This window comes from Oryctolagus cuniculus, chromosome 3 (genome assembly GCF_051225735.1).
Source record: "Oryctolagus cuniculus isolate XC-2025 breed Fujian yellow rabbit chromosome 3, ASM5122573v1, whole genome shotgun sequence".
NCBI lineage: Eukaryota > Metazoa > Chordata > Mammalia > Lagomorpha > Leporidae > Oryctolagus > Oryctolagus cuniculus.
Genome location: NC_142869.1, coordinates 107,388,811 through 107,412,339, shown reverse-complemented (window position 1 = coordinate 107,412,339; position 23,529 = coordinate 107,388,811). Strand labels below are relative to the sequence as shown.

Here is a 23,529-nt window from a genome sequence, read left to right as displayed (position 1 = left end):
AGGACTTGAACTGGCACCCATATGGGATGCTGGCACTGTAGGCTGTGGCTACACTCGCTATGCCACAGCGCAGGCCCCAAGACTTTATTATTTTACTTATTTATTTTTTGACAGGCAGAGTGGACAGTGAGAGAGAGACAGAGAGAAAGGTCTTCCTTTGCCGTTGGTTCACCCTCCAATGGCCGCCGCGGCTGGCGCGCTGCGGCTGGCGCACCGCGCTGATCCGAAGCCAGGAGCCAGGTACTTCTCCTGGTCTCCCATGGGGTGCAGGGCCCAAGGACTTGGGCCATCCTCCACTGCACTCCCTGGCCACAGCAGAGAGCTGGCCTGGAAGAGGGGCAACTGGGACAGAATCCGGCACCCTGACCGTGACTAGAACCTGGTGTGCTGGCGCCACAAGGCGGAGGATTAGCCTAGTGAGCTGCGGCGCCGGCTGCCCCAAGACTTTTAATTTTCATATTCATTCTCTAATGACTCCTTGACAGGAAATGGGATGTCTGGCCTGCAGGTTATATAAGGCCCCCAAAATCATTTGATTTGGCCCTGCCAAGGCAACCACAAAAAGGACTTGAAGTTCAATTAATCTACAGCAGGCTAATTTTTAGGTTGATAATTTTGTGTAGCCCATGAATATCCAAATAGACCTTGAAAGAAAAAAGGTTCCCATCCCTTCTTTTCAGGAACCAAATCCTAAACTGTAATGCCATACTTTTACTCCTCCACCCCAGATTGAGCACAAACAGAAGCAATAACAAGCCTAGGAGAAATAACTTGTTTCAATAAACTGGATTTATTTTATTTTTATGAATAAAAGCAATAGCTGGCAATTTAAAAAGTTATTTCTTCAGTAACATATCACATACAATCACAGTAATGGGCCTGTTCTTATTCATGAAAACTAGTCTTACACATTATTGGGTTCCAATTATACTAGAACAAAAAGCACACTAAAGAAAAGTGGTAAAGCCTACTGTTGGTATCAAAGCATAGGATAGGGATGTGACATATACAGGGCCAACTCAGTTCTTGTTTTTCAAAACAAATCCTGAAGCATCACTTGCAGAGACACTTCTTTCTCTAGCAGGAACCATCCAGGCTTCAGATAGGAGGTGGTGTGCACAGTTCCCCAGCTCTGGTCAGTAACTTCGAATATCTCAATCTTGGAGCAAGTAGTTAGGGTTAACTACCAAGTAGGGATCTTCTTCATAGCTCTCACTTCCCTCTGTGGAGCCTTTCAATCCAGCTTGGGTGAGCTCAATTAGAACATGATCCTGTCAAACATGAACATTTGTCCTCAGGTCTCCAGCAATATTATGGAAATGTCCATATACACTGATGCTTCTGAATGCTTGCTACTGACATTTTCTTTCATGTCCCCCCTCGCAACATTTTTTTAAAGGTACCTGTATTTCACTTGCTTTTCTTGTTTCTTTTTTAAACAAGATTATTTGAAAGGCAGAGTTACAAAAACAGAGAGATCGAGAGCCAGAGAGATCTCCCATCTGCTGGTTCACTCCCCAAGTGGCCACAATGACCAGGGCTGAATGCAGCTGAAGCCAGGAGCTTCATTTGGGTCTCCCACGTGGGTGGGCAGGCACATTAGCAGGGAGCTGGAATAGAAGTAGAGCAGCCAGGATACAAACTAGCAACCATATGGGATGCCAGTGTCATAGGAGACAGCTTAATTTACTAAACCACCAGTCCAGGACTGTATCTTAAAAATCACTATTAACATTCTCTTAAGGAGCCAGCACTGTGGCACGGTAGGTTAATCCAACGCCTGTGGCACCAGCATCCCATATGGGCATTGATTCTAGTCCCAGCTGTACCTCTTCTGATCAAGCTCTCTGCTACGGCCTGGGAAAGCAGTGGAGGATAGACCAAGTCCTTGGGCCCCTGCACCCACATGGGAGACCCGCAGAAGCTCCTGGCTCTTTGCTTTAGATCAGCCCAGCTCTGGATGTTGCAGCCATCTGGAGAGTGAACCAGCGATGGATGACCTTTCTCTCTGTCTCTCCCTCTCCCTGTCTGTAACTCTACTTGTCAAACAAATAAATAAAATCTTAAAAAACAAAAACAAAAAAACACAACATTCTCCTAAATCCCTTTTTATAAGGATGTTGACCTTTTCATATATTTCCTTTCTGAAAAGTTAAATTCAACAGATACAGTGATTTTACTAAGATTTCAAGGCTCATTATATAAAATGCTTATAAATTTATGAAGACAGAAGTAATATTTGAATTTTAAGATTACATGATTATGCAAAATTCTACAAAATATTTAAAGGTGTATTTAATTTTATTTAATATTAGTTACTTTTTAATTGCTGGCTACTGAATGTATTCATATACCACCCATTCATAATTCAGTTAGATGTAGACTCAAGAGAATTCATTGAACATTTTTCACCTGAGCTAATAAAAAAAAAGTAGATTATCATCTAGCTTCAAATCTTGGTTACAGATTTCAAGCCCATAGTATACATATCAGCTAAAAATGTCTACTATGAGACCTCACAGGCAAGCCCATGGAAATGAACTCCAAAGAGACTTATTTAACCCTAAGATGGGCAAAGCCCCACAGTATGTGCACTGAGGCCACCAAGGGAATCTGGATACTTTGAAGCCCACACTGCACATACTAGCACACCTTCTCACATAGCACATTTGATCAGCACAGTATAAGTTCTATGGTCTTCTGAAGCAAGGCAGCTGTGCTGAGAAAGGTAATCCTGCTTTATCAATTTCATGATGTGTTCTGGAGTCCTGGTGTGGGTTTTAAACTGGATCATTTTCCACTACACTGATCCCAAGGGGCACAAAGGAGGGAGGGGCTGGCCCATGCTAGAACATTATCCACCACTAGAAAGGTTAACACTGTGCATGCTCCACTTTAGATTTAGCTTGATATTCATATATCTCATATATTAATTCTGATCGGAGTAGCTGTTTTCAATTTCCTACACACACACACACACACACACACACACACAGTAACCATGTGCTGATCTAACCCCACAAGTAAGCAGTTTTTCAGATAACACAATCCTGATACATGCTTCAAAAAGTTAATGGAAAAATACAAATAAAACTTAAATTTACTTTGGTGCTAAGAATTTCAAAATCCATGCATATAAAGGACATTCAAATATTTTGTGGAAAATGCCAATCATAAATAAACCATGTATGGATTCTAAAAAATTTGTGTACCTAAAATAAACTTATCCTTTAATTCCATTCTTCCAAGGATCTACAAGTACCCTCATATATAATAAGCACTGCGAAAATAAATTGTCGTGATGGTTGAACCTCTGCCATTTGAACAGAAAAATTAAATCACTCAACAAATATTTGATCTCTCTTATGTGCCAGGCATCACTGCAAATTCTGGGAATACTGTAGTAAGTCCCAGGGCTGGCACTGTGGCGAAGTGGGTTAAACCACTGCCTATAGTGCCAACATTCCATACAGGTGAGCTGGTTCAAGTCTTGGCTGCTCCATTTCCACTCCAGCACCTACAAATGTGGCTGGGAAAGCAGCGGAAGATGGCTCAAGTCCTTAGGACCCTGAACTCACTTGGGAGACCTGGAAGAAGCCCTGGGTCCTGGTTTTGGCTTGGCCTATCCTGGGTTATTGTGGCCATTTGGAGAGTGAACCAGCTGATGGAAGACCTCAATGTCATTCCCTCTCTAACTCTACCTTAATAAAAAAAAAAAAAAAAAAAAGGCCCCGCACCATGGAATTTACTTTCTAAGAAAGACAAACTAATTAACTACATACAGAATCACTATCAGGCAATGACAAGCATTTTGAAATCAAAGCTTCCAATGGCCCAAGTCCTTGGGCCCCTGTACCCATGTGGGAGACCCAGAAGAAGCTCCTGGCTCCTGGCTATGGATCGGTACAGCTCTGGCCATTGCAGCCATCTGGGGAGTGAACCAGCAGATGGAAGACCTCTCTCTTTGTCTCTACCTCTCTCTGTAACTCTGTCTTTCAAATAAATAAAATAAATCTTTAAAAAAAAAAAAAAAAAAAAAAAAAAAAAAGAAATCAAAGCTTCCAAAGAGTAATGTCTCTGCTAACACTAGTATGGATGTGGATATCTGGGAAAAGAGAAAAAGGACAAATGCAAAGGCCTTCGTGTTTGGTCTAAGAACAGGGACAAGGCCAGTGTTACTAGGGGAGAGTAGACAAGAGGAAGAGTGCTGTGGTATGAGGTGCATAAGGGAGACAGAGCTAGATTTTGTAGGGTTCTGCAGTCAAGGGTGAGAAGACTAGATTTTATTTTAAATGTGAGAGAAACACTGACAAGCAGGGCAGTAAAACTATGTTTTAAAAAGACAAATGGAAAAAAAAGACAATTGATACTAGGCAAAGAGCCAATAAAAAGGGGTCAGGAGGTGCCCGAGGGAATCCAGGCATGGTGCCTTGGGTGGGCTGCTGAGGCAGTGAACAGAGAATATAAACACACTGAAGGGAGGCTCACAGGATTTGCTGCTAAAGAATAATTCTGAAGGGACAGTAAAACTAAGAAATCAAGAATGAGTCCAAGATGTCTGGCTTACAGCAACTGAGTAAAATGGGGACACGGAGGTGGGAAACTGTTGCATGAAATGCCTGTTAGTAGGTAACTGGCTGCATCTATCTCAGGTTCAGCGGAGATGTAAGAAATGAAGACAGAAACTTGGGAGTCATCAGCAGATGGAAAATTCTTAAAACCAAGTAGATTAGGCAATGAATGCAAATGGTCTAGAGTACAGCAAGAAAAAGTTTCAGGAAAAAGGATTCAAGATATATCCAGTGAGACAGAAGACCCAGGAGAATGAGGTGACTCAGAAGTCCAGGGACTTCTAGAAGATTAGTCTAGAAAGAATGATCAACTGTGACAAATTTTGCTGACAGGCTGAATACCTAGAATGACGAGTTGACAAATGGAGAAAATGTATTAGGGCCTTTAAAAGAGTGGATGAATGCATCAACTAGGAACTGCATCATGCTATTATGAGTTTGACCAGACAAAAGTTATGAAATACCTGCTTGAAACTTGTGGTCATGAATTTAAATAAAATGGGATATGTGGTTATATACTTTTCTCTGAGTACTTTTAGCTACCCAGAGATAAATTTAACCAAGGGTTGGGTTCTGCCAAGTAAGGAAGACAAAAAAGGACAAAGTTCAAAGTATGAGACAACAGGGATTACTGGGCTGTGTAAGGTGTGAACTAAGGATATCAGGAAGATAAAACCTAGGAAATAGGTGGTCAGGATACTTAAAGGTTTACTGTATGACCATGGGTGCATAAGGTTGCTGGGGTGGGAAACAAAAACATTCAGATAGCAGCTCCAAAGCAACATTCCTAGATTTAACTTGATTTTATGTTCTGACTATTTTAGTAGAGGAAATAAGTCACTTGCTGCTAATTCTCCCTTGTTTTACAATGAGTAATTCTGATCACATTCTAGTAACACAAATATCAAAAAACATTCTCTAATGAACCTACAAAAATATAAGACATGAACACTCTCCTTCATTAATACTATGCCAAGTGCAGTTAGGTACGTACATAGTGCGTGAGTCGATGAATAACTTTCTCGATGATTCTCTTTTTGTTTATAAGTTCCTCTTCAGAATCTATTTCTGATTCGATTTCCTTCAAGTACCAGTTAACAAGCTTGCTTCTCTTTAATGCTGACTCATCCTCTTCTGCAACAAAAAGCATGTTTTAAAAGGATTATTTTCTGGCAAACTGTATTGCCAAAACAAATTGAACTGCCAATCTTGTTGTCTACATACACAACAAGGTCTTGTACACATTAGATAACTGTCAACCTATCAATAGTACATCTGATGAAATAAGGTTTACAATGTTAATTATATGACTGAAATAACCTGTCACAGTACCATATCCAGAAAAGGAAGAATTCTAAATAAAATAGAAACAGGTTTCTTAAAACCTATTAACATTTCGAAGTATGAAGGTTTTTTCTTCATGCTTTATTAGCTATGAAAAAGTCTGCCAACAGCAAGTGAAAGAATAAATTAGGAATGAAACAGCAGCAAACAAAACTTAAATGTGAGGCCACCGTTGTGGAGTAATGGGTTAGGACACTGTCTGCAACACCATCATCCATATGGGAGGACACCAGTTCAAGTCCCAATTGTTCTACTTCTGATCCAACTCCCTGCTAATGCACCTGGGAAAGCATCGGGAAACGGTCCAGGTCCTTGGGCTCCTTCATTCACATGGGAGACCAGGATGAAGCTCCTGGTTGTTGTGGCCATTTGGAAAGTCAATCAGCAGATGGCAGATCTCTAACTCCGCCTTTCAAATAAATAAAATCAATCTCAGAAAAATGAACAAAGCTTAAATGTAACTTTTCCTCTTTGGGAAGAAAGACTTTGAGTCAACCAAGAATCCGTGGGTTTTCACCTAAAATAATAAACTACCAGTTTATTTTAAGAAAGTCTAGCCATAGAAACTCTGTTTCTTAAAAACATGAAAGTTACAGCCAGTGCCATGGCTCAATAGGCTAATCCTCTGCCTGTGGCGCTGGTACACTGGGTTCTAGTCCCAGTCCGGGCGCCAGATTCTGTCCTGGTTGCTCCTCTTCCAGTCCAGCTTTCTGCTGTGGCCCGGGAGTGCAATGGAGGATGGCCCAAGTCCTTGGGCCCAGCACCTGCATGGGAGACCAGGAGAGGCTCCTGGCTTTGGATCAGCGCGGTGTGCCGGCCACAGTGGCCATTGTGGGGTGAACTAATGGAAAAGGAAGACCTTTCTCTCTGTCTCTCTCTCTCACTGTCCATTCTGCCTGTCAAAAAAAAATTTTTTTTAATTAAAAAAAAAAAAAAAAAAAAAAAAACCAACAACAACAACAACAACAAAAAAACACCATGAAAGTTACACTCTCATCAGAAAAATTGAGGCCTGAATACCATATCTATCTCAGAAATAAAGTGAATAGAAGAAAATTCTAGTTTCGATTCCAGCCATCACAAAAAATGAGGGGCAGGGAGGACGGTTTAGCCTTACCATAATAATGGCTTTGAAAAGTTTTATGAAAGCTGTACTAAAACTTCCGTGAGTGGGTGCTAACTTTACCTTTGTTCCATCAATGGTCATCTACATCTAAAACAGTCCCATGAGAGAGAAAGAAAATAATGAGATGTAAATAAACATAAGAACATATTGAGTCCCCAAAGCTCTTGAGAAGAAAGTGAGAATAAAACCTGATGTGCAATGCAGTGGCCACATTACTGCCTTCTCTTCTCGCACTTGTCCAGAGTTCCCAAGAACAAGCCCAGAAACTACAAGTCTCAGATCTTTACTAAGCTAAGACAACTGCCAATGTTTTCTTTCTCTATAACAAAATGGACACTGTGATGGAAAAAAAAATCTAGAAGCCAGCATAGTTATCTTTTAAAATTTTAAATAAGAATTACCTGATGATTAGCTATCAAATGGAAATTTAAGTTCTATTCAATTACATTGTTTTTCCATCTGCCTTGTGTCTAACTTCTGGGTAATAAAATTTTGAATAAATAATGTGGTAAAGCAGTTAAGGTAGAAATGTACTTGTATCCATATACTGCACTGAGTGATAGACACCATGCTTTACTGGTCTGCTACTGCCTTTGCATTGTGTAGATTTCTTGGGCTCATTTTGCATGTGAAGAACAAATACTGGGGCCAGTGTTGTGGCATGGGGGGAAAGTTGCCACCTGTGAAGTTAGCATCCCAAATGGACATCTATCTTTCCCTCTCTCCCTCCATAACTCTCTCAAATAAATAAATCTTAAAAAAAAAAAAAAAAAAAAAACTCTGGGAGTCCATCTATTTTAAATAAAGCCATTGTGGGTAGTAATTCTGTATCTATAAAATAAATCATGGGGCCAGCACTGTGGCAAAGCAGATAAAACTGCCACCTGCAGTGCCAGCATCCCACGTGAGCCCGCCAGTTCAAGTCCCAGCTGCTCCACTTCTGATCCAGTTGTCTGCTATGGCCTGGGAAAGCAGAAGATGGTCCAAGTCCTTGGGCCCCTGCACCCACATGGGAGACCTGGAAGAAGCTCCTGGTTTTGGATTGGCCCAGCTCTGGCTATTGCGGCCATCAGGGGAGTGAACTAACAAAAGGAAGACCTCTCTCCTTTCAAGTAAGTAAATAAATCTTTAAAAAAATAAATAAATAAATAAATCTGTGTGCTTATTTATGTTATCAGGTTCCAAATTCTGCTTTAAAGCTAGTAACACAGGCCCAGAATATTAACAAGAATGATCCATAAGCCTTTGTCTGACAATGAGCTTGTAGGAAAACGTTCAGGCCAGCAGGTATGCTGACATTCCAAATTTACCTTGTTAATGTGAGCCTAACAACTTACCATCTTTTCTAATAGAATACAATTGTGCAGTAACCAGAAGTGAACTATGCAAATACAGCTTGTGTAAATGAGTAAACATGTACACAGTGCTATGAATCGTCTTACCTTCTTCCATCTTTCTGAGGTGAAGCACTATTAGGTTAGAGATGCGGCAGTATTCAGAGAAGCCCAATCGTAAGCAGGGTTTGGGTACAGGATCTTGATTTACAGCTTCACTGTAGCCATTGATTCCATTCACAGGAGCAGGGCTGTCAGCATGACCTAAGTGAAAAAGTAACTACCTGAATGTTGTTTTAGTGCCTGCAACAGGCTCTTATCAAGTGTTAACACAGACAAATACCCTACTTATACTAATTTCAAAGCAATACAGTTATGCACAACACCTAATAATTTTACAAAAAATTGGAAGGAAATTTATAAACTTTACTAGTGAATACAAAAACTCAGTTGGTATGAACGTGGAGTGGTAGATATAAAGATTTCATGATTTAAAAGTTCACTTATTGGGGCTGGTGTTATGGTGTAGTGGGTTAAGCCAGCATCTCATATAGGTGCTGGTTTGAGTTCCAGATGCTCCACTTCTGATCCAGCTCCCTGCTAATGCACCTGGGAAAGCACAGGAAGACGGCCTAGGTCCTTGGGCCCCTATGGGAGAACTAGATTAAACTCTTAGCTTCAGCATGGCCCAGCCTTGACTGTTGGAGCCATTTGAGGAGTGAACCAGTGGATGGAAGATCTGTCTTTCCCTCTTTTTAACTCAAAATAAAAACATCTTTAAAAAAAATTCATTTGTACTACTGTGTACAAAATAAAAAAAAATCCTGGCATTTGTCTGCTCTACTGGGCTTCTAAAACGTTTTTAGGGACCAGTGCTATGGCATAGCAGGTTAGGCCTCCGCTTATGGCACTAGGATCCCTTATGGGTGCTGGTTTGTGCCCTAGATGCTCCTCTCCCAATCCAGCTCTCTGCTATGGCTTGTGAAAGCAGAAGACGGCCTCAATGTTTGGGCTCCCGAACCTGTGTGGGAGACCCCAGAAGAAGCTCCTGGCTTTCTATTGGTTCAGCTCTGGCAGTTGCAGCCTTTGGGGAAGTCAACCAGTGAATGAAAGACCTTTTTCTTTGTTTGTAACTCTACCTCTCAAATAAATAAAAATCTTAAAAGTTTTTAATTAAAAAAGCAAAATAACAACATAAATAAGGGTCTAGGCCAAGCAATTTTAAGTCTGCTACCACCATTTTGGTGTTATTTTCTTTCACCCATTCAAGCACATATATTATATAAATGGTTTAATTTTACTTTAACTTGCAAACAATTCAATTCAAATGCATTTTCTTCTCTTCTGCGACAAAGACTTTATAACCACTCAAACCTGCACTTTCACCATCATGGCAGCTCAGAAAACTTTTTGGTTCCCATCTGCAGAACAGTCATATAAAATATCTCACCATTGATGCCAACTGGACCCTCATCTACCTCCATCTGGGTCTCTTCCTCTTGATCTAGATTGACATCAGGTGTTTCTACACGGATGATTGATTTATTCAGTAACCGGAAAGCTTCCTTCACATGTTTAGGTTGGACCTAACCCAATAAAAAGGAGGTAATTCAGTTAACTGAGTTTTCTTGATGTACCAGATGGTCTTTAGATGATCTCTCTCACCACAAAAACACAACGTGATATGCTAGCACAACAAAGTTTTTTGTATCAGAATTGCTGAAATGGTGGACATTACTAAGTGTTGACAACAATGCACAACTCTCATTCATTACAGGCGAGAATATAAACTGTTAAAACTCTATGGCATTTTTAACACAACACATGCAAAATCTACTATCTGACAATTCCACTCCTTAGTGTATAGTCACAGAAATGTAAACATATATGCATTATATTATCCAAATGTCTGTAACAGGAGAACTGGTGAATAAATTATGGGAATTCACCAATATTGCATGACAATAAGAACAAAAAATGAAATGGAAAAATGATTTTATGTTAAAAACCAAGAAAAACAGCAAAATACCAACATGTTGCATGTTCAACAAGAAACATGCAAAAACTTATGAAAAGAACTGCTTAAAACACTGAAACAAAATAGTTAGGTGCAAAGATACTATTGGCAGTAGTCATCACAACTACTCATAAATGTTTGCTGTTCTCATTCATCCACTTGGTTAAGAGGCACTTCCATACCCAAACTTAGATATGGACAAACTTTTCTGGCCAGTGAAATATCAGAAGTGTAATTTCTGGAAAGATGGCTAAGAGTTGCTTTGTGGCTCACCACCTTTTCTCCTTCCTGTCTTCTGTCATCATGGAAACATATGTCAAGATTGAACCTTTGTGTCTGACTCTGAATGACACAAGGACGATATCCTGTTGACCCAACAGACTTGCAGAATCAGCAAAAAATATTTTAAGCAGCTATGATTTTTACAGTAGCACAATCTAGCCTGTTCTAACTACTACAATATTCTAGAATAGGAAAAATCACTATAAAGATGTCAATTGTTCAAGTTAATATATAAATTTAATGAAAAATAACCAATAATATTAATAATAAAAAGCCTAAGTATGTAACAGCCAAAAAGAGAACACACGGGAACCAGCCTAACATTTAAAATGTAAAGCCCCTTGGGCTGCCATTGTGGCCCAATAGGTAGAGCTACCACCTACAATGCTAGCATCCCAAGTGAGTGCCAGTTCAAATCCCAGCTGCTCCATTTCTGATTCAGCTCCCTGCTGAAGCACCTGGGAAAGCAGTAGAAAATGGCTGAAGTGCCTGGGCCAACATGACACCCACCTATAAAAGAGAACCAGGATGGGAGTTCCAGGTTCCTGGCTTTGGCCTGGCCCAGGACCAAATGCTACAACCATTTGGAGAGGACCAAAGATGTCTAACTATTTCAGATAAATAGAAAACTTAAATTCATTAAAATATCTTGTCAATGTAAGATATGAACAGACTCAATGGGATACAACAGAAAGTCTAAAAGAGATCTTAATAAACCAAGAATGTACAATAAAAGTATACCAAACTAGAGTGAAAAAGATGATTCAATAAAGTGTTTTGGAACAACAAGTAAACAACTGAGGAGAATACAGTGATTCACACTTCACATTTTATAGCAGAAAAAGTATCAAACATTTGAATGATTTTAAATGCAAACAATGAAATATATACTTGCTAGAGAAAATCATGGGTGTATTGTTCTATAATCTTTCTTTTAAAAAATTTTTTTAGACAGGCAGAGTTAGCTAGTGAGAGAGACAGACAGACAGAAAGGTCTTCTTTTCCATTGGTTCACCCCACAATGGCTGCTATGGCCAGTGCACTGCGCCAATCCGAAGCCAGGAACAGGTACTTCCTCCTGTTCTCCCATGCGGGTACAGATCCAAGCACTTGGGCCATCCTCCACTGCTTTCCCAGGCCACAGCAGAGAGCTGGACTGGAAGAGGAGCAACCGGGACAGAATCCTGCGCCCAGACCGGGACTAGAACCCAGTGTGCCAGGATTAGCCAAGTGAGCTGCGGCACCGGCCTGTTCTATAATCTTAAAAATGAGGAAGGTATAGGGGTTGGCACTGTGGCCTAGCAGACAGCCTCTGCCTGCAGCAACAACATCCCATATGAGCACAGCTTTGTATCCAGGCTGTTCCGCTTCCAATCCAGCTCTCTATGGTCTGTGAAAGCAGAAGATGGCCCAAGTGCTTGGACCCCACCACCCACATGGGAGACCCAGATAAAGCTCCTGGCTTTGGACAGGCCCAGCTCTGGCCATTGCAGCTACTTGGGAGTAAACCAGTGGATAGAAGATCACTTTCAAATACATAAACTAATTAAAAAAAGAGAGAGAGGCAGCAAATACCTTACATTTATGCAGAATTTTTCATATCATATGCTTCAAATACTCAATTTTCTTCAGAGAATATATTCATGTGTGCCTGAAATGTGTGCATTGAATTTTTTTTAACTTATTTGACAGGTAGAGTTACAGACAGTGAGAGAGAGACAAAGGTCTTCCTTCCATTGGTTCACTTCCCAAATGGTCACCACAGCTGGCGTTGCGCCGATCCAAAGCCAGGAGCCAGGTGCTTCTTGCTGGTCTCCCATGCGGGTACAGGGGCCCAAGCACCTGGGCCATCCTCCACTGCTTTCCCAGGCCACAGCAGAGAGCTGGACTGGAAATGGAGCAACTGGGACTAGAACCCAGCGCCCATATGGAATGCCAGCACTGCAGGTGGAGGATTACCCAAGCGAGCCACGGCACCGGCCCCTATATTATGTAAATTTGGTACCTAAAGATTAGTTTTTATTTTCAAAATTTTCATTTACTCAAAAGGGAGACAGACATATAGAAAGTGAGGTCTCTTTGCCCCCAAATTATGTTGGACATATGTATTAACTTGGCATTTGTTCCTCTTGGGGCTTGAAATGTCAATCCTCTTTAGACTATACAATGAAAGCCATTTTCTAAATAGATATATTTACAATGACTAAGTTAGTATTGCTTAGTAGATAGAATTGATGCTTCTTGCCTTTAATCTCCTTGCTATGTGTTGGACCACTGCCTACACCTTGCCTGATTGGTAATAAATTGTTTTTGTTTTCATAGTAAAAAAAAAAAAAAAAAAAAAAAAGGCAAGTGAGGTCTCAATCACTAGTTCACCCCCAAAATGCCTGTGATGTCTAGCACTGGATTGGGCCAAAGGTAGAACTCCAATCCAGTTCTCCCTTGTAGGTTACTTGACCCCATCACAGCTGCCATTAGCAAGAAGCTAGACTCAGGAACCAGAGACCAGTATTACACCCAGGCACTCCCATATGGGTTGCAGGCATCTTAACTGCTAGACCATACACCTGCCCCAGGATGAAATTTTTTTTTATTTTATTTTTTGACAGGCAGAGTGGACAGTGAGAGAGAGTGAGAGAGAGAGGCAGAGAGACAGAGAGAAAGGTCTTCCTTTTGCCATTGGTTCACCCTCCAATGGCCGCTGCAGCCAGCGCACTGCACTGATCCAAAGCCAGGAGCCAGGTGCTTCTTGCAGGTCTCCCATGCGGGTGCAGGGCCCAATTACTTGGGCCATCCTCCACTGCACTCCCAGGCCACAGCAGAGAGCTGGCCTGGAAGAGGGGCAACCGGGACAGAATCCAGCACCCCGACCAGGACTAGAACCCAGTGTGCTGGCGCTGCAGGCGGAGGATTAGCCTATTGAGCCACGGTGCCGGCCCCAAGATGAAATTTTTTAAAATGACCAAAATTATTACAGCTTGCTCTAACACAATACCAATTTTACAACTCATTCAGAAAACAGCACAATTCCCAAAAAGTATAAATGTCAGCATGGTTGTTAAGAATCCCCTTTATATATTCCTCCAGGTATTCTGTGGTCTCACTAAACTTTCACCCTAGAATGCCCTTTCCTCAAAGATCTCTTGCCTATCAAAACTCTACACACCCATTAGTGATTAGAATTCAGTATCAGCACTTCTACAACCTCCTCCCCCTTCCTTTAGGGATAAAGGAATTGATCTCTGTACTCTTCGCTTGTGATGTTCTATCACAGGGTCACAGGGATTTTCCTTGCATTTTTCAGAAGCTTAATGAAATACATATCTTGTCCCCACCACATTATCAGAAAAGGAAAGCAAGGGCTCTCTTACTCATCTTTTTTCCCAGACAAATGCCTATTAAATGTCAGGTAAATCAAATAATACTAGATAAGTTTGTGTGAAACTACTTTGATAGCAAAGCACCAGATAGCAAAGAATTTGAAAACTTAAATGGGGAAATTTTTAAGCCAAAAATTTCATCTAGGGTAAAAAAAAATGGTGATTGAAATCAGAGTAACAGACACTTCTAGGGAAGAAGGTGAAGCCTGGCAAAGGGGAACTTTCTAGGATGATGGAAATGGTTTCTATCTTGTGCTCACCGGTCACAAGACATTCAAATATATGTATTTTACATATACCTATATATAATACATACAAAAACATATTATATGTCACCAATCTGTACATTGCCTTCTATGTAAATTATACCTCAATTAGACTACAAAAAACACCAAAACCAAACTATTACAAATGTAATATCTAAACTAGATAAAAGGGGGTTTTGATTGAAGAACTACAGAGCTTTGACACCCTTTCCCTCCACCTCTCCAACACCCACTGACATATGCTTGTAGCATCCAATGCTCAAGCAACAGTTTAAAAACTGTACATTATACAAACCTAGGAGGAGAGTTCTCTTTAAACCCAGAGGCTGCATTATCTTATCTGTATTCCAAGCCCAGCACAAAATATATGGTCTCAAAATGCTTTTCCTGAATGAATGGTTGTGAGTGGTAACTCAACTCTATAAACACTCAATAATCTATGATGTGATTATATCACTATTAATCACTTGATAAAAACCTTGTTAAACAGAAAGTCCCAGGGTCATGTGTCCTGTGAGCACTCTACAGTTATAAATAAATATGCAGTAAAGTTTGGTATGTCCCATATTGAAGATAAAAACACGCCTACAAGGCAACAAATTTGTCTTTGATCTCATCATGTCCAAGTGACTGATACCTCATCACAACAGTGCATCCGGGCCATAGCTTCAGAGAGACGGATCATGCTCTCAAGCTGTCTCACTGTAATCCTCCACGATGACTTGGTTACTCCAGATCCATCCCTCTGGCGGAGCCTTTTATACTGTTCCACAATGAAATCCTCTGATTCTTTGGAAATCTGTTTCGGAACATCAGTGAAATTAGAGACACTTTTATTTGGTGACAGGTACTTTAATAAGCTTACAGGTCATTCAGGTGGCAACATTTTGGGGAACTAAGCTAGGTGAAATTCTGATATCAGTGATAGTGAATTACTATTAAAAAGACTTCTGAGGTGCCAGTGCTGTGGCATGGTGGGTACAGCTGCTGTCTGTGGTGCCAGCATTATATATATTGAGAGAGAGAGAGAGAGAATATTTGAATCCACTACAACATTGCTGAGAAATCAACAGCAACATCTGGCGCCCAACGTGGGGCTCGAACCCACGACCCTGAGATTATTGAGTCTCATGCTCTACTGACTGAGCTAGCTGGGCCAGCGTATACATCACAGGAATTTAATTCCTTCCTGAAATCTTGGCACATACAGTCTGCCACAGGAATCCCATACAACCCACAGGGACAGGCAATCATAACTCATAGGATGATTAAAGATCTCTTACAAAGACAGAAAAACAATCATATGCCCCCAGACCCACAGCTTGCTTTGACTGACGTCCTTTTCACTATCAGTTTTCTTACTTTTGATTCCAAAGGGATCAGCCCAGCTTATAAACACTGGGGATCCTTTCCATCCCAGACCCCAGACCCTATGGTTAGGTGGAAAGACCCCCTGACAGGAGAATGGAAAGGACCACACCCTCTGCTAACCAAGGGTCAAGGATATGCTTGTGTCTTTCCAGAGAATGAGGAACAGCCCATTTGGGTACCAGCCAGAAACATCAAGCCTGCAACTGACAGCCAACCAGAACCAGATGAACAAGACTGAGAATCCGCCTTGTTAGCATATGCACCTGCCCTATCATCCTACCCTGAGAAACTGCCCATAACCATATTTGTTACTGTTTTATACCCCACTAACTCTGGTCAGCCACTTGAACGGCCCACAGCCTGTGTGCGGTCACGCCATTCCTGATTACCATTATTCCTCATTCCTACCCCTATCTGAGCAAGCACTCCTGTGGTCTCTCGATTTGAGCGCTGGTTAGTCAATGACGGGTAAGATCCCCTGGGGGACAACCTAAGACAGGCACAGCGGCATACAGAGACCACATGGAAATGGGGTCAACAACGGTATGGCCAAGAATCATGCCTCCCGCTGCTCAAAAATAAACAAAAAGGGGGAAATGTGGTGGAATGAGATGGCTGCTGAGGTGAAAAGCTCATGCCAAGATGGCCACTGACGAAAGAAACTGCCTGGCAACAGGCCATGATTGGATGGCTTCGGAAACCACATGACAACAGAGCCTGACTGACGGTAGGCAGTGATTGGATGGTTTCAGAAACTGCCTGGCAACAGCCTGACTGGCAACAGGCTGTGTTTGGATGGCTTTGGAAACTGCATGGCAACAGGCTGTGATTGGTTAGGGCATAGACTGCCCCTTGACCAGATTGGCTGGTCTTGGCTATATAAGCTGTTGTACTAATTAAAATAAACGAGTCTGCGGGCTGCTCGCCTCAGGCCTGCTTTCACCTGACTCCCGGTGTCTGTATGGTGACTCCGTGCCTCTTGCCCCCACCACGCTCCTCCTCTCAGAAATGAATCAATTGCAACATTGTTGAGAAATCAACTGCAACACTGAGGTGCCAGTGCTGTGGCATGGTGGGTACAGCTGCTGTCTGAGGTGCCAGCATTATATATATTGAGAGAGAGAGAGAGAGAGAGAGAGAGAGAGAGAGAATATTCTACCTGCTGGTTCACTCCCCAAATGGCTGCAACAGCCTAGCATAGCTGGTCGATCCAAAGTGAGGAGCCAGGAGCTTCTTTGGGGTCTTCCATGTGGGTACAGGGGCCCAAGGACTTGGGCCATCTTCTACTGCTTTCCCAGGTGCATTAGCAGGGAACTGGACTGGAAATGGAGCAGCTGGGATTCAAACCACGCCCATATGGGATGCCGGCATTGCAGGTGGCGGCTTTACTTCTTAGGCCACAGCGCCAGCTCCTGGACATTTATTTTTAAAAATAAATGGCCAGGTAGGTATCCTGGATACCCCAACAGATTGAGTCCAGTAAACTACATCATTTATTAAACCTAGTGATTCATATTTGTCATAGTTACTTGGAAGAATCCAGTAAGTTTTCCCCAGAGAACCTATTCAAGAACATTCAACAGACTACTTAAATAATTTTAAGATTCTTAAAAATGGAGGAAATAAAAGGATGTCATGGTCTGCAATAATTCCCTACCTTTCCCAATTAAAAGAAAGTGTAATTAATACCTCACAAATAAAATATATGGAATATAGATGAAATAAACTGCTTTCTAAAATGAAAAAAAAAAGGGGAGGTGGGGTGGTCAATGCTGCAGTGTAGTGGGTAAAGCTGCTGCATGCAGCGCTGGCATCCAATACAGGTGCCAATTTGAGTCCGGGATGCTTTCCTTCTGATCCAGCTCCCTGCTTACGTGCCCAGGAAAGCAGTAAAGGATCACCCAAGTTCTTGGGGCCCCTGCCTTTGGACCCCATTGAGGCCATCTGGGGAGTGCACCAGCAATGGAAGATCTCTCTCTCTGCTTCTCCGTTTCTCTCTGTAACTCTTTCAAATAAATAAATCATAAAAAAATTAAAATAACAAATTAAAAACAGGTTTAAAAACTTAGATTGAGGGGGCCGGCGCTGTGGTGTGGTGGGTTAACACCCTGGCTCGAAGCACCAGCATCCCATATGGGTGCCAGTTGGAGACCCAGCTGCTCCATTTCCCATCCAGCTCTCTGCTATGGCCTGGGAAAGCAGTAGAAGATGGCCCAGGTCCTTGGACCCCTGCACCCACCTGGGAGACCTGGAAGAAGCTCCTGGCTCCTGGCTTCAGATCGGCACAGCTCTGGCTGTTGCGGTCAACTAGGGAGTGAACCAGCAGATGGAAGACCTCTCTCTCTACCTCTCCTCTCTCTGTTTCACTCTGACTTTCAAATAAATAAATAAATCTTTAAAAAAAAAAAAACCCTTAGATTGATAAAACAAGTATTAGTTACTGCCATATAACCTATTCGTTTAAATTCCACTTTAATATACTCATGCTTTACCCCAATACAAAAGAGCAGTTACCTTGGGTTTAAACTGTCTTGCAAAAAGAAGATACCTCCTGATATCATCAAGGGAATAGACACGATCAATAAAGTCCTCAACACTTGAATGCAAGTCCACTATCCGCCTGGCAATAGCATAATCTGTAACCTAATGCAAAATAAGAAAATCACTTTAACCATCACATCTACTTCAGACGATCCCCAAAAGAAATGATTCATTGCTAAAAACAAGCTCTAATATGCAACTGAAAGAAGCATTAATAGGCACACCAAGTTTGTGAGAAAAGTCTGATAGTAAGTTTGATATGCCTCACTCTATTCCTGAATATCCAATTTTAATAACAATAGCAGAGCTAACATTTAAAGGGCCCTGAGTATATGCCTGACATGGTTGCCATGACCATATCCAAAAATATTAACTTATGCAATCTTCACAAAAACCTTAGTACGTAAGTCATATTATCCTCATTTCTCAGATGAGCAAATCTAGGCCCACAGAATTTGTTCAAGTTCACAGTGAGTAGTTGAGTCAAGATTTCAATAGTCTCCCTTCAGTGTCTGTGCTTTTAGTCACCATGTTCAGAAAATAATCACACAGAATTGTTAACAAAAAAAAGCTACCAAAAATATATAACTTGTTCTGAAATAGCTCAGTAACAAAAATGTGTACATACTGAAAAGCAAATGAGCAGTTAACAGTTAACACGAACAAGGTCAACAGGAAATAAAGTGTTCTACACACCAGTATTTTTCTTGTAACTCCAAGTGTGAAATTATTTCCAGTTAAAGTTCTATAAAACTATTTTCTCTAATGCTTTAATGCAGCCTAACCTAATCACCCCAAAACTAATTTAATCAGTCATGTGCTGAGATGCACAAAATCAGGCAACCCCATTATCTGTGGTTAAATACATTTGTAGAGGAAAAGAAAAAAAGACAGCCACTCACAAAATAGATGACTTTTAAAGTTCCCATGATAAACAAAAGCTGGGCATTGTGCTGAATGGAATGTAGAACACCTCCATATTCAGTAATTAAAATATAGCCAATAGTATTAGTATGAGCTGTGACACCTTGTCATTTAGTAGTTCAGTTTATATCTGAGCTGTGCAATATTTATCAATATTTAAGTATAAGTAGTTCTAATGAAGTATAACAGAATTCAAGTAAACTCAATTTTTCACTCAATCTTTAAACTACCACATAACCAGGGGAAAAAAACTAATACATTCAACAGCTTGAAGGGAGGAAATGGGAAAATGAATGATTCATCATGAAAAAAAACTTCCCTGGCATCCAAGTGTTTTCAAGGTGACTGAAAAAACAAAACCACCACCAACAAAAAAACCTGTTTTATAAAAATCTAAAAGCATATGGACAGCAGCTGATTGTAATTTGTTTCTTTTTTTGAAAATTAAAATAGTACTTACCAAACTCTTTACCCAATCCTGTGTCACATTTAGGGTAACAAAAGGTCAGTACACATCAGTACAATATCAGGTGTCAGGCAGTGTATTTTCCAGCCCTGTGTTAATTATTCAAAATGAAAAAGGAAGCTAGCAGTGACAGCTCACGTGATTACCTCATTGCATTCATCCACAAGGATAAAGAAGAGATCAAATCGGGACATGATGGGAGCCGACAAATTTATGTTCTGTTTCAATGATTTTGATCTGTCATAGTGTCCACTGATTGGGTTTGCTGCTGCCAAAATGGATGTTCTGGCATTTAGAGTAGCCTGACCACAAAAGAAAGAATTGTGACAGTGTTAAAAGAACATCTGGACTAGCTGATAAACATGCAATAATATGCTCAATCTTCCTCATAATTTGTTATTTTTCACCTGTTGGATCAGTAAAAATTTAAAGTAAAGTAATACACAGTGCAGCCTACTGGAACTCCTATATAATTTTGATGATATGATGTGCGCACCTCAACAATTTGTTTGGAATTTATTCTGTAAGCATTAGTAAACCTATGTTCAAGGATGTTTACTACAATACTTCTTGTAATACGGAAGACTGAAAATGATTCAAATGTGGCTCTATAGGATTCAAAAGAACCAAATTGTGTGGTACATTCGACTGAGTACCAAGGAGTAATTAAAAAAACAGAGTTGATCTAAAATGTATTGGCAAAGAAAAAGTGTCAAAATGTGTTGGTTACACTCCTTGTTTAATTTTCAGTTAAGCAACTTGATTGGTTATTTTTGTTTTAACTGGAAATATGCTTTATCAAAGAATACAGAAACTACACTCATGAATATTTTGAGAGGTGAAATGCTAAAATTTTCACAAGTACTTCCTTTACCTTCTGTCACAGGAACATATTTAATAGTATTTCAACCAACTATCACAAATTGGGATTAATAATTCTCAGGAATGTATTTTCCATTTTACTGAACAGCAATACATGATGAAGTAAAGGACTTCATCCAGATGCGTTTTTCTAGTACCACATCAATCTACAAAGCATTACACAGTGGAACAAAACAGACATACCTTTACTCCTGCTTTGGTGATGGATATGGTTTGCTGTTCCATAGCTTCATGAATGGCAACTTGATCCCGCATGTCCATTTTGTCAAATTCATCGATACAACACACACCCTGTAACCAAACAAATCTAGCATAACAAATTGCCTTTCAGATGTGATATGACAAGCACACCCAAATTACACTACAATATCTTTCTATCCCAATAAGTGAAAAATAGGTAAGTATTCTCAACTCCTTTTTCCAGACAAGACTATTCATCGATCCCAGAACTACAAAGGAATCACATACTTGACTCATTTAAAACTAAGAGCAAAACTAAAAAATATACAATTACACTTTAATTGAATGTTGAAACTTCATGTACAACTCAGTATCAAGACATCCTAAGTCATCTCAGCATTGATTTAACGCTAAGAGAAAGGTGAAGGTGGAGTATAATGAATCTAAGTGTGTATACCTACCATTCACATGAAGTCAAATGTTCAAATGCAGTGAGTGTCTATGTTAGGACCTATTCATGTAAGTTGTTACAATCTAGAAAGGATAAATGCTGGAAAGTATCAGTCACAGCAATTACCCATGCTCAGCTCAGGGCAGGCAACACATTCTAGAATAGCTCATAAAGTGATGATTAATGAAGAGAATCCAATTAGATTCTAGATTAATAAACTAATTTATCAAAGAATACTTTCATTTTGAAGGATGTCTTTTTACTAGAAACTTAGAGGCCTTTACTAAGAGGGTAGGAGGCATTCCAACTTCTTTATATGTAAAATGTTCTTACATTGTCAGCCAACATCAGAGCTCCAGCCTCAATGACAAACTCATGAGATTCTTCATCTCTCACAACAGCTGCTGTTAAGCCAGCAGCACTGGATGCTTTGCCACTGGTGTAGACAGCTCTGGGGCTGAACTCTTCCACGTGCCTGTTCAAGATGATCAGACAGACTCATTAATATGTAAATATCAAGCAGGCTTTCTAGTAATACCAACTGGCAGGAGTTACATCAAGGAATGTTTAAAATTTCTGAAAGAACACCTGAAAGTGGCAATTAACCTGAAATGAGGCATAAAGACACATGACACAGACTAAATGGAAGCCTTTGGCTTTTCAAATATATTCAAATCTTGGGGCTGGCACTGTGGTGTAGTGGGTAAAGCCACCACCTGCAGTGCTAGCATCCCATGTGGGCACTGGTTTAATTCCCGGCTGCTCCACTTCCGATCCAGCTCCCTGCTATGGCCTGGGAAAGCAGAAGATGGCACTGCTTGGACCCCTGCAACCCTGTGGGAAATCTGGAGGAAGCTCCTGGCTTCAGATTGGTGCAGCTCCAGCCATTGCAGCTAACTGGGGAGTGAACCAACAGAAGACCTCTCTCTCTCTGCCTCTCCTTCTCTGTATAATTCTGATTTTCAAATAAATAAATCTTTTTTTTTTTTTTTTAAAAAAAGCACAATATTGGCCTTAAGATAGACATATGCATGCAGGACAGGCACTGTTGTGCAGCGGATTGAAGTCCTGGGTTGTGTCCCAGCACGAGTCCTGGCTGCTCCACTTTTTTTTTTTTTTCTTAAAGTTTTATTGTATTTATTTCAAAAACAGAGTTGCAAAGCATGGCAGAGTCAGAGAGAAAGGGAGGTTTTCCATGCACTGGTTCACTCCCCCAAGTAACGGCAATGGCCAGAGCAGAGCTGATCTGAAGCCAGGAGCCTCTCTGCAGGTCTCCCCAATGGGTACAGGGGCCCAAGGACTTGAACCATCTTCTACTGATTTCCCAGGCCACAGAAAAGAGCTGGATAGGAAGCGCAGCAGCCAGGACTCGAACTGGCACCTACATGGGATGCCAGCACTGCAGGCCATGGCTTTAACCCGCTGTGCCACAGCGCCGGCCCCTACTCTACTTCTGATCCAGCTACCTGCCAATGTGCCTGGGAAAGCAACATCCATGTGAGAGACCTGTAATAAGCTCCTGGCTTCAGATCAGCTGAGCTCCAGCCGTTGCAACCATCTGGGGAGTCAATCAGTGGATGGAAGACCTCTCTCTGTTTCTACCTCTCTCGGTAACTCTTTAAAAGAAATAAAATAAATCAAAAAGGGGAGGGGAGGGGAGGGAAGGGGAGGGGAGGGGAGGAAGGAAGGAAGGAAGAAAAGGACTTATGAGCAGGCTTTCCAAAGTTTGTTGAAACAGAATTAAAAGATGAACTTATTTTGGTTCTAAAAATTTTCAATTCATTCCTAACTTTTTGATAAGAATGTTTTTTTATTTTTTTTACAGGCAGAGTGGATAGTGAGAGAGAGAGAGAGAAAGGTCTTCCTTTTGCCATTGGTTCACCCTCCAATGGCCGCCACGGCTGGCGCGCTGCGGCCGGCGCACCGCGCTGATCCGAAGCCAGGAGCCAGGTACTTATCCTGGTCTCCCATGGGTGCAGGGCCCAAGTACTTGGGCCATCCTCCACTGCACTCCCTGGCCACAGCAGAGAGCTGGCCTGGAAGAGGGGCAACCGGGACAGAATCTGGTGCCCCGACCGGGACTAGAACCCGGTGTGCCGGCACTGCTAGGTGGAGGATTAGCCTATTAAGCCGCGGTGCCAGCCGATAAGCATTTTCAATGGATTTGTTGAAGACACCCTAAGAGAGGTTAATGGAATATAACTAAATGTTCAGAAATAAACTGACATTTATGGTCCATTCATTTTCAACAAGGGTACCAAAGCAATTCTGTAAGAAAAAGTACAGTCTTAGCGTTGAGTCAACTGGATACCTCTATGCATATGAAGGTGGACATCATGGACATCACATACAAAAATTAATTCAAAATGGAAAGACCTAAATTTACAAGTGAAA

The 23,529-nt window shown here is 41.1% G+C and overlaps 1 protein-coding gene across 1 annotated transcript in view; it reads right to left on the bottom strand.

Annotated features, from left to right (window-relative positions):
• Positions 1-771: 771 nt before the first annotated feature.
• The window catches only part of MCM6 (minichromosome maintenance complex component 6), a 48,892-nt gene continuing 26,134 nt past the window's right edge, over positions 772-23,529 (bottom strand). The window contains exons 9-17 of the mRNA XM_002712120.6: positions 21,469-21,610; positions 20,688-20,795; positions 19,769-19,924; positions 18,206-18,334; positions 14,958-15,119; positions 9,826-9,961; positions 8,484-8,639; positions 5,566-5,705; positions 772-1,271 (exon numbers count right to left, since the gene is read on the bottom strand). Coding sequence (XP_002712166.2) covers positions 1,155-1,271; positions 5,566-5,705; positions 8,484-8,639; positions 9,826-9,961; positions 14,958-15,119; positions 18,206-18,334; positions 19,769-19,924; positions 20,688-20,795; positions 21,469-21,610 — 1,246 coding nt within the window. The 3' untranslated portion in view covers positions 772-1,154. The remainder of the gene's footprint in view (positions 1,272-5,565; positions 5,706-8,483; positions 8,640-9,825; positions 9,962-14,957; positions 15,120-18,205; positions 18,335-19,768; positions 19,925-20,687; positions 20,796-21,468; positions 21,611-23,529) is intronic.